An 11,639-nucleotide genomic window follows, 5' to 3' on the forward strand; every position below is an offset into this window, starting at 1 on the left:
ATCGACTTGGAACATCTTGATCAAAAGATTTATTTAGTGAATGACATGTACCTTTCTACGGATGGCGTTAAGCTAAGCGGCCATATCGGAATTGTTCCTGAACTCTGTCACTTGAGATCATTGATTCTATATGAACGGCTCGGCATTTTGGAAAAGGACATCCCACTCTATAGTTCCCGATCGATTTGCCAGTCTCTTTTGGCATCTATACTCTCCCCATGATCACAAATCCTGCAGTCGCCAATTTGCTAACATGGGTACAATGTTTCCACCAAAAGTTATTTTCATCTCTTATTCCATAGAATTGGCACCTTGCATTTTATTGAAACAGCGAGTTCCATAATTAAAATGTTCGTGAGCTACTGTGGCAGTGGAATTCTTAGGATATGTAGATATAGAGGGCAGGAATCAGAATCACTGTCTTGTCATTAATGTTAGCCTAAGGCTGGCCTATACTTTTACCTCCATTAGGTATCGCTCGTTATCGACGACACATAATAAAGAAAGCGTTTACTTATTGACTCCTCAGTACCCAAAGATTGCTGATGCTTTTGTGGTGCTTCTTCGTGTGTGCAAAGCAAGATGGACTTGGACTTTATATGGTGTACTCGGAAACTTCCGGTGATTAGGAATACTGATGGAGAGGAGGAGACGAAGTTGCGAAGGTGGTTCAGAAAAGATGCATGAATGAATCTAAAGCCACAAAAAAAGCTCCAAGGAAAGCAGTGAGCTACTGCTTCTTCAACTTTAAGTTGGTCACGTACTGGGAAAGAAGAAAAGCGATCATTTTTAAAAGTCAGCTTCTACATTGTATAATCTACAAATAAATGCAGCGATAGAAGGAAAAGAAAAAGGTCGAGAATAGAACCAAATTGACGATCCAAACAAACTGGTTAAGCTTTTTGGTCAATGCCAATCTGTTTTTGGTTAAAAGGCTTGTTCTCACATTGGTTTTTGCAGCAGGCAGAATAAAATGAAGTAGGCCATGCCACCCTTAAAAGAATAGAAAGCAAAAACCAAGATAACCTCTCGTTCTATCAATTTATGCCATTAATGCCGTGGAAAGCTCCAAGAACCAAGTGGAGGAGGTATAGGATTACGCCATAAATGCCATTCCATAGGAATTGTATCATTGACAGAGAGTATTGGATTCTTCATCAATCTCAATGGCTTTTATATATTTGGTATTTAAAAATCAGTATCTAAGTGGAGTAGTGCTAAGAAATCTTGAGAAGAATATATATATATATATATATATATATATATAATCTGTGTCATCATAATGTGAAAAGTGTTTGCCATTGGAAGGCACTGCATCAGAGAGTTTAACCATGCCTTTTCAGTTCTCATGGCATTGTCTTGGTGGTGCAGCCATGAATCACAAGGATATGAGGACCACCAACACCAGTCAGCAGTCACATTCTTCGTCATTGTTTTCTCAAAAGTAGTCCTACTTATCTTTACTACCAAAAGGCCTTCTCTTTTAGAAAAGATAGTCAAGCACATGCATGAGGTTTTCGTCAAATGCAATGCAAAGTAAAATTGATGTATGCAGTCAGTCTCGCCTCCGTCAATAGAGTGATTGTTTCCGTATGACTTGGCTCTTTCTCTTCTTTCGAACCTATTGAACCATGAAGGATCCTCGGATCATCAATTAAGTGCTTGGAAAAATTGTAAATTTCAAACTTTTCCAAAGATTTGCTCTCCGTTTTCCTTTTTTTGTGATCGACTAAAAAGACTATTGGATCTTGGCAATTTTAGTCTTTGGAAATCTATCCAAAATCTTATTGTTATATGTCAATAGTTTTGGACGTATCGTAACCCTTTGTATCAATTTCTTAAAATGAGGTGTAATTGCCCAAAACCTTTCGTTCTCATTCTACATGTCCACAAGCCCAATACAATAGGCTCGGATTTGAAGGTTGTCTCAGTCAAAATATGGGCTTTGGGTTTTTCAAAATATGGGCTTCGGGCTTAGACGGGACAATTGGGTCTTTAAAACCTAAATACAAAAAAAAGGAAAGAAAAATGATGCACGCAGCAATGGAGAGAAGCGAACGCGTGCAGGAACTGTGGTGAATGAATAAGAGACAAAAATTAGGATTTTGAGTTTTTTACTTGATGATCCGGGGTTAAGTTTTATCAATTTTAACCCAAATTTTATGTGGAGAATTCTTACAGTAAACTTTATAATCCTAATAGTATTGATTTATAGTTTATTCTCTCTGAGGTATTTTCTTGCTATATTCATGATGTGAGATCTAAAATTTTTATTTTATGAAATTCATGTTCGATGGTGACGATAAGTTAATGTTAAACCAAAATCTATGTTCTTATATTACTGTGATTCTCTGGTTATTCTAGAGAAGATTTATTGTAGACTTATTATTATTACTATTGATAGTAAAAAATTGAGGTGGACTATGATTCTATGATTTTTTTCGCATTAGATTTTTTACGTTATAAATTTGGTCTCACTTTGTGATTGATTCATTGTTTTGTTGTTTATGTTGTTCTGGTTCATATATGCTTTTGATATCAAGTTGGTATTTTGATAAAGAACTTGATATAAAAGAGGGAAAAGAATTATTTCACTTTAACAAGTTTTTCTCAACATTTTTTAACCATACATGATTATTAGTAAGAGTTAGAAAAAGAGAATAACTTTGTGCATACCGTGTGTTGAAATTTAGAGGGCAGTTAGCTTCTATCATTGCCTTTTCTTTAGGAAATTTTGATGTGTTTTTAGTTCTGAAAAGCTTTTGATGGTGATTAAAGAAAAAAGGCTTCATCATACCACTTCTATGTTGGGCTTATAAAATATCATTGGCATATGTTGGGATTATTTTTTTAGTATAATAATGAAAATTATTTATTTGAAGTTATCAGAGGTATTTTCTTCGTTGGATGGGTGAGATGATATTTTTATGCATCGATATCACGTCATAACTGTGATCAAAATTGATCAAGTCCGATTTCGATAGGATCAAATCGAATTTATACTATTACTGATTGGAATTGTCATCCCTATTCACAATCAATAGTGCTTAAATTTGCTGGTGACACTGTACATATCCCGAATCTTAACTCATCGTTCCCTAACACAATAATATTGACTTGTTCTTGTTCTTCCACTGCGGTTCGATAACACACATACTGATGAGTGATGATTTTGGCATAATATGGATTCTGTTTCTGCTTGCTTATTCTGATGACTTAATCGCCACCTTTCAGAAAAAATAGATGTTTAATTAAGTGATTATTCGGTTTTTTGACGAACGGAATAATTTTGTTTTGGGAAGCAAATAGAGTTTTAAGGGAAGCCTCTCTTTTGACTCGATGTTGGAAGTTTTGACACGTGAATCATCGGAGTAGCAAAGTTCGAACTAAATTCAATGCATTTCTATGACATGTCTGAAGACTTCGTTCCGACACGGCCGCTTAATTCTACACCCACCACAGTAGCATATTTGTGGAACTGGAGTTCCCTAGCAAACGCATCTCACTGTCATCGACTTCCAAGTGTACGGATGGAAATGGCATGCAGCAGCAAGTTCAGCTTCCTTTACCTTTGAAGAGTTACTCCATGACAAAAGCAGTGGGCACATAAAATTTCTTCTTTCATAATTCTCTCTTTGTGGAGGGAAGAAATTTTAGGATGATTTGCAAAAAAATTTCAGCTCGATTTTTCTTTTGTTTTTGATTTTTCAACGAACGAAACAATAAAAATTAAATTATTTTGTTTTGGGGAGCAAAAAGAGTATTTAAACTCTACACGGAAGCCCCCCAGGTCAGAAGCATCTCTTTTGACTCACCCAAGACGATGTTGCTAGTTTTCACACGTGAATCAACGGAGTAGCAAATTCCAAACCAAACTCTATATAAATAATCTTTTTTTTTTCTCCTATTAATTAATTTAAGGGTGCCCTTCAACGGGTGGTGCACGTTACAAGTGACAATTGGTGGTCAAACACCTACGCTTCATTTTTCTGTGGAGGGACTGACGACTTCCAAGCTCATAATTGCAGTTCCTTTGTCGTCGAGACAGATGACCAAAGAAACGTGACAGTTACTCGTTGTGATCCATATAAATCATACCTCGAGTTCTCTCCTCTTCGTCCTCCGCTATCACCACACTTGTTCTGCTACTCTTTGGTGGACATGGGATCGCTCAAGGACGTGATGCAGCTGACCCCCGAGGAGGATGAGGAGGCGTGCATCTACGCGATGCAGCTGTCCGGCGGCTCCGTCCTCCCCATGGCCCTCAAGGCGGCCACCGAGCTCCAGATCCTCGAGACTATCGTCAAGGCCGGACCCGGAGCCGAGCTGAGCCCTGCCGACATCGCCGCCCAGCTGCCCACCGAGAACCCTGGAGCGGCGGCCGTCATGGTAGATCGGATCCTCCGTTTACTCGCCGCCTTCCGCGTGGTCAGCTGCACCGTCGAGGACGGCGACGATGGCCGACCCTCGCGCAAGTATGCCGCCGCGCCCGTCTGCAAGTACTTGACCAAGAACGACGACGGCGTGTCCCTGGCCGCTCTGGCCTTGTTAAACCAAGACAAAGTCCTCATGGAGTGCTGGTACGTAACTTAAGAGAGTTCTGTCGATCGCTGGTCGACGCCAAACTTCGATTGGTTTTGTCCTCAACCATGCTGGGAAAATATGGCAGGTACTACTTGAAGGACGCGGTGTTGGAAGGCAGCATCCCTTTCAACAAGGCCTACGGGAAGACGGCGTTCGAGTACCCAAGCACCGACGCCCGGTTTAACCACGTGTTCAACGAAGGCATGAGGAGCCACTCTACCATCTTTACCAAGAAGCTGCTCCAGAACTACCGCGGCTTCGACGACGTCAAGGTGCTCGTCGACGTCGGCGGCGGCACCGGCGCCACCCTCCGCATGATCACCTCCGAGCACCCTCACATCAAGGGCATCAACTTCGACCTCCCTCATGTCATCTCCGACGCACCGCCCTGTCCAGGTCCGCCAATTACTTGACATGGAAACAACAGCTCGATAGTATTAGTTGGCTTACATTGTCGGCGATATGTTGGCTGCAGGTGTAGACCACATTAGTGGAGACATGTTTGAGAGCATTCCAAGTGGAGGAGACGCAATCTTTATGAAGGTCAACTCTTCTTCTTCTGCTTATACTGACAAAGTCTTTGATTTGACGTTTAATATAATATTCATATAAAATTAAATAATAATATATTTTATATATTAAAATTTAAAATCAAATAACAATAGATCAAAATTAAGAACACACTCCAAATACAATGACATAAATCTGAAATAAAATTATATATATACACATATATACACATATATATGTATATATATATATATGTATAAATATATATATATATATGTATAAATATATATATATGTATAATATATATATATATATATATTTATTTATGTATAAATATATTTATACATATATATATACATATATATATATACATATACATATATATATATATACATACATATATATATATATACATACATATATATATATATACATATATATACATGACAAAGACATTGATTCTTGTAGAAGATTAGGTTTGAAATTGACGAGGGTATCGTCAATCTTGTCAGTGTCACAATTATTGATGATGGATCTGTTCGATAAAAGTTTTTTACCTTGGTACCATCAATCTTGTCTTTGTCACAATTAGGATCTCTAGCCGGAGATGAAAAAAAATTACCTTTTTAGTTCATTGATTTAAGATTAATTATATATTCTTGTTCTAACAATATTTCATTTACACTCTAAACTCAACTATGAAAGAATTAAAATATTTTGTTTATCTTTTTTAGAAACCTAATAAGCATGTTCGCTAGATATTGAAATTTATCAGCATCTAAAGTATTCATCATATTTTGATTTCTCTCATCAAAACTTAAATCTACATAATATATTTATATAAGAACTAAACCTTAATTTTTAAATTTTTTCTCATAAAAATTCTTTCTCGTATTAAGATTCTTTGTCCTTTTAAAATACTAGTCTCAAGAATCCTAAAAAACTTATTAATCCTAACAATCGTTTACTTACAAGTCATTTTGTCCACTTTTACATCTCTTAAAATGAATATACTTTTATTTCAAGCTCTTTTCCATCTTATTGAATGTTTATTTATTAAAATTTTTGGACTCAGATACCATTTTATTATAAAGAGAGAGAATGTTCATATATTGAAAAAAAATAAAGCCAATGAATATACCAAAAAGTTATTGCAAAATTACAAGAATCTTGAGTATCCTGATTCAAGTACAAGAAATGTAGGAGCACCTAAAGTATTCACCATATCATATTCTTCCTCATTAAGATATATATATATATATATATATATATATATATATATATATATATATATATATATATATATATATATATATATATATGTATATATGTATATATGAGGTATTTATATAAAAAATAAACTGTAATTTATAAGATTTTTTATTTCACAAAGACATCGTATTAAGACGTCATATTCTCATAGAATACTAACTTCAGAAATCTTAAGATATTTATTAATCATAATTGTCTATGTTATAATGGTGTATACGATCTGCGAATTGGGTCAATGAGCCTCTGTTACTAATTTTTTCTGCCTTAATTAGATGAATAATGAAAATTACAAAAAAATTTACGTCGACATTGATATGGCATTAATGCAGTGGATTCTTCATGACTGGAGCGACGAGCACTGTGCAAAGTTGCTAAAGAACTGTTGGAAGGCTCTACCTGAGGATGGAAAAGTGATAGCGGTGGAAAGTATTCTACCAGTAGTTCCAGAGCCCAGTCCTCTAGCCCAGAGTGTCTGTATTGGAGATCTGGTTATGTTGGCTTATAATCCTGGAGGCCGAGAGAGGACCCAAAGGGAATTGCAACACTTGGCAAGAGAAGCTGGCTTCTCAGGATTCAATTTCACCTATGTGTTTGCTGCCACTTGGGTCATAGAATTCACCAAGTAGATTAGGATTTCTATTGTTGGCCGATCCATCCATGCTAATTCTGCTAGTATTATCTTGCTTGATTTGCTTTGAGTTCCTTCGTCATTTACCTTCATCCAAAATAAATTTTAGTTCTACCCTATTGCTTGAAGTATTTTATCTTCTTCAGCTATCTACGAGAAAATCTGTTGAGGGAAATCCTCTATTCTGTTAAGGAAAATATTTTCTCATAATCTGTATAAATAAGAGAGGGATATGTTACTGTATTCGAGCTAAAGCTACTCTAATAAAGTTTCTTCAATAAAACTTCTTCAATAATTATTCTTATCTTCTATTTTTTCCATCATGTTTATTTTCCGTCGTTAGGCTGTCGGTGCAACAAATATCTTTCCTCCTCGGCGAACGGTAATTGTCTTCTCCACTATGGCAGCGATCTGCCACCATCTTGCGGGGGCATGATAACCATAGCAACCGTAACAACAGCAACAATGATCTATTCTTGCCATACTTACGAAGCCTCTGAGGCATCTTGTGGAGGCATATTTATTTAATAAAAAAAATTTAATAATTATTTTTATCTTATATCCTTTGTTTCATGAGTTGTGCACATATTTTTAATATCTCATGTACACATGACTATGTTATCGTGGGTAGGCTCTAGTCATGTTTATTTAAAGACGTCATGATATCATGACACCCATGTGTTGACAGGTTGGTCTCCTAATCTAATTGGATTCAACCTGGCTTAATGTCAAAGTTTGGTAATGGAGGTTAGTAGTATGGGTAAAGAGGAGCCTAACTATTCTTGACTCAGAAATGTACTTCCGGAGAAGGTCAGTCAAGAGACGAATCGATTGCACGAGTCTAGTTTGAAGACGACGACGGCTTCTTAACCTACAACTTCAAATAGCGTTAGGTTGATTGGATGCAGAATATTGTGGCAACCGTGCCTCCATATAATAGAATGGGAATATCTCCGATTACATTAAAAAATTTCCAAGGAGAAACTTTCGATTGAGGATATTTACAAAATGAGTGGAGTCGACCTCAATATAAATAATCGAAATGCCTTCCCGCAAAGCCATATGTGTATTCACTCTCTGACTGCAACTGCTTCGCAAAATTAAGCTGATGACATTTGTGGTAAAATTATAACTTGTAATCAAACAACTATCATAACCATTTCTAACAAAAAAAATTCATCACTCTTATTACCCCTTTGACTGCAAGAATCATGACTATTGACTTTGTGCCAACTTTTATCGGGCCTTTCCCATCGGACAGCTATGAGGGAAACCAACCTCCTAGACTCTTTAATGTGATGAGGACCAAACATATGTGCTGAAAATCTAGCAAACAACATTGTTGTCACAATGTGACAATCCCCACAAGCAACATTATTGCCATAATGTGATGAAAAAGAAAGCCAACCCAACAAGTAAAAAAGGTTGTAATTCCAAATATACTATTGAGAGATATAATCGTAGCATGCATCACAAAGGAGTCGGCTATACATCTTTAATCACACACTTCAATATTTGGTACACTTCTTAACGTAAAAATTGACAGCTTAAATTGGCTACTATTGGCAACACCTCGTGGATGGCCGGCACTATTTAAAACGACTTCACAAGTGTCGCTGTCTTCGATCGAGATGACACAGTAAAGCACAAGGCCTTACGGACAATAAATGTCACTGTGATCGATGTAATATTGTCGCAGATGCCCGTCATATAATGAATCAAAGGCATGTGTTAGCCACTCACGACGATCCATATAAGACCATCGTTTTTAAGTCCTCAGCTATCGCCACTAATCCTTCACCTCCTCCGCGACTCTCGGACGACATGGGATCCATCAAGGACGTGCTGCAGCTGACCCCCGACGAGGACGAGGAGGCGTGCCTGTATGCCATGCAGCTGCTTGGCGGCTCTGTCCTCGGCATGACCCTCAAGGCCGCCGTCGAGCTCAAGCTTCTCGAGACCATCGTCAGGGCCGGCCCTGGAGCCGTGCTGAGCCCCTCCGAAATCGCCGCCAAACTGTCCACCGATAACCCGCAGGCGGCCGTCATGGTGGACCGGATCCTCCGACTGCTCGCCGCTTTCCGCGTGGTCAGCTGTACCGTCGAGGCCGGCGACGGTGGCCGAGCCTCGCGCAAGTACGGTGCGGCGCCTGTCTGCAAGTACTTGACCAAGAACGAGGACGGCGTGTCCATCGCCGCTCTGGGCTTGGCGGGCCACGACAAAGTCCTTATGGAGTCCTGGTAATTTACAGACTTCGTAGCATTCGCGCTGGCACCCGAAGCCGCAGATTGGTCGGTTTTACTTTAACGCGCCGGTAAATGATGGCAGGTACTACTTGAAGGACGCAGTGTTGGAGGGCGGCATCCCCTTCGACAAGGCCTACGGGATGACGGCGTTCGAGTATCCCGGTACCGACGCCCGGTTCAACCAGGTGTTCAACGAGGGCATGAGGAACCACTCCACCATATTCACCAGAAAGCTGCTCCAGAAATACCGCGGCTTCGACGACGTCAAGGTGCTCGTCGACGTCGGCGGTGGCACCGGCGGCACCCTCCGCTTGATAACCTCTGAGCACCCTCACATCAAGGGCGTCAATTTCGACCTCCCTCATGTCATCTCCGACGCACCACCTAGCCCAGGTCCACCATTAAGTACTAGACAGGATGGAATCAGTTGGCTTACATTCTTAAGATGTACTGGCTCACTGCAGGTGTAGAGCACGTCAGTGGGGACATGTTTGAGAGCGTGCCAACCGAAGGAGACGCCATTTTTATGAAGGTCAGCTTTTCTTCTGCTCGTAAATGGATTTTGCTTACAGATTTGAAGGTCAATACATCAAAAGTCTTGGTTTGATACTCCGCAGTTGTCTAAAGCTTATTACAAATACATGCTCGATAAATTCCCGTTCACGTTCGCGTGATCGCCATTTTGATATGACTGCAAGTGGCAGAGGCATCGATTCCCGTTCACAACCACACAATTTTAGCTTTGAGAAAGGAAAGGGAACCTTGCAGAATTGCCTCTCATTAGTTTATTCACTACGGTAGCATCCGATACCCGCTCTTTTTCCTCCTTCAGCGCCTGTGATCTGGAGAAAATCTATGGTAGATTCTCTAATGAGATTGTGAATTGGATCAATCCCTGCATGAGTGCCCTTTTTTCGCCTGATCAGTGGGCGGATGTTTGGGTCAGAAAGTTCGACCTTCTGTCTCATTACTTCCTCACAGTTAGATAAGGCTCAATTCCTCTCCTTCCATATTAATATTCCTGTCAATATCTTACTCAAGCCCAGACTCGATCCAGGTTCTCGGTCCGTTCCAGGATCAGATTGGTCGACTTTACTCCCTCAGCTATAAGAACTTAATCTTTTTAGATAAAATTGAAGCCCAAAAGCTGCTATCAAGATTTAAGTTCAAGTTCTTAATAACTAAGAAATATACTCAATATTTGTTGATAAAAACAAATACAATTACAAAAACAAAGTTATGTATCAGAAAATTAATGCTTAGTTTTTTAATAGTTTAATTTATATGTTTAAATATATACTGTATTGGTGATTTATAGGCCTCGTTTTCAATTTATTAAATAATTTGATAACAAATCTATGTATAATGAGTCTTTATTAATTCATCAGCTTATAAACTAACTTATTTATAAATAAGCTCGATCATGAATCTATAATCGAGCTTGTTCGCAAACTCATAATGAATTAGATCGCAATCTTAAAAAAGTCGAGTACTATTGATTTCGTTCTTGTCTTCTTTAAAAACCAAATTACAGAATTAAGCAGGCTCGAGCGAGCTTTTCATGAGCCAAACATTTAGCTGCTTGAGAACAACTTAACTCATTTGTCACCTAAGTTATTTAATTTAGGTTTTGAAAAGCATATAAAGATAATATTATAATACATAAAAATTCTTCTAATATTAATGATTTTTTATAGAATAATTTTGTCAATTAGGGTTTCCACTAATGATGCAATGAAATATGTATGAATTTTTGGATTTTACAATACTCTATATGCAAAACTTAAATTAAAAAAATAAAAATGACTTGCTTACGAGCTTAGAATCTTCAGTATCACACAACGGAATGATAGTATATATTCATAGTTTTTCTTTTCAGTTTGAATATTATATATCAGAAAGCACCTGATTCTAACATCGACTAGCTAGTAATGACATGGCAGTGGATTCTTCATGATTGGAGCGACGAGCACTGCTTAAAGCTACTGAAGAATTGTTGGAGAGCTTTGTCGGAAGACGGAAAAGTGATAGTGGTGGAAAGCGTAATGCCAGTGGTGCCAAAGCCAACTCCACAAGCTCAGAATGCTTGCGTATCAGATCTTGTTATGTTGGCATGCAATCCTGGAGGCCGAGAGAGGACCGTGGAGGAGTTCCAAGACTTGGCAAGGGAGGCTGGATTCCTAGGATTCAAGTTCACATATTTGTTTGCTGGTTTTTGGGTCATAGAATTCACCAAGTAGGTCATAAAAGTCGAGTATTCTCTACTTGTGCTGGCAGTGTTGTCTTGCTTGGGGTTCCTTGATCACACCTGCACCTTATATCCACAATGAATAATTCCAAGACATGATAGTTCCTAAATCATTGGTATAGTATGCTGGCCATCCCAAAGTTTTTGCACA

At 38.5% G+C, this 11,639-nt stretch overlaps 2 protein-coding genes across 2 annotated transcripts; both read left to right on the forward strand.

The window, feature by feature from the left end:
• The first annotated feature begins 4,123 nt into the window (after positions 1 to 4,123).
• LOC103974192 (tricetin 3',4',5'-O-trimethyltransferase-like) lies at positions 4,124 to 7,482 on the forward strand. The gene is made up of 4 exons (XM_065126302.1): positions 4,124 to 4,580; positions 4,670 to 4,980; positions 5,060 to 5,127; positions 6,696 to 7,482. The coding sequence occupies exons 1-4, from the start codon at positions 4,162 to 4,164 to the stop codon at positions 6,990 to 6,992; spliced, it is 1,095 nt and encodes a 364-aa protein (XP_064982374.1). The 5' UTR covers positions 4,124 to 4,161; the 3' UTR covers positions 6,993 to 7,482.
• Positions 7,483 to 8,732: 1,250 nt separating this feature from the next.
• Positions 8,733 to 11,639, forward strand: LOC135623384 (tricetin 3',4',5'-O-trimethyltransferase-like). The gene is made up of 4 exons (XM_065126303.1): positions 8,733 to 9,234; positions 9,323 to 9,633; positions 9,705 to 9,772; positions 11,184 to 11,639. The coding sequence occupies exons 1-4, from the start codon at positions 8,819 to 8,821 to the stop codon at positions 11,478 to 11,480; spliced, it is 1,092 nt and encodes a 363-aa protein (XP_064982375.1). The 5' UTR covers positions 8,733 to 8,818; the 3' UTR covers positions 11,481 to 11,639.

The sequence above is a fragment of the Musa acuminata genome, chromosome BXJ2-9 (assembly GCF_036884655.1).
Source record: "Musa acuminata AAA Group cultivar baxijiao chromosome BXJ2-9, Cavendish_Baxijiao_AAA, whole genome shotgun sequence".
Lineage (NCBI taxonomy): Eukaryota > Viridiplantae > Streptophyta > Magnoliopsida > Zingiberales > Musaceae > Musa > Musa acuminata.

Excerpts from the sequence above, each read along its gene's own strand:
- LOC135623384 (XM_065126303.1), top strand. The coding sequence starts at position 8,819 with ATGGGATCCATCAAGGACGTGCTGCAGCTGACCCCCGACGAGGACGAG. Across the intron at positions 9,235-9,322 it reads AAAGTCCTTATGGAGTCCTG|GTACTACTTGAAGGACGCAG; the intron begins GTAATTTACAGA and ends AAATGATGGCAG. Across the intron at positions 9,773-11,183 it reads GAGACGCCATTTTTATGAAG|TGGATTCTTCATGATTGGAG; the intron begins GTCAGCTTTTCT and ends ATGACATGGCAG.
- LOC103974192 (XM_065126302.1), top strand. The coding sequence starts at position 4,162 with ATGGGATCGCTCAAGGACGTGATGCAGCTGACCCCCGAGGAGGATGAG. Across the intron at positions 4,581-4,669 it reads AAAGTCCTCATGGAGTGCTG|GTACTACTTGAAGGACGCGG; the intron begins GTACGTAACTTA and ends AAAATATGGCAG. Across the intron at positions 4,981-5,059 it reads CGACGCACCGCCCTGTCCAG|GTGTAGACCACATTAGTGGA; the intron begins GTCCGCCAATTA and ends TGTTGGCTGCAG.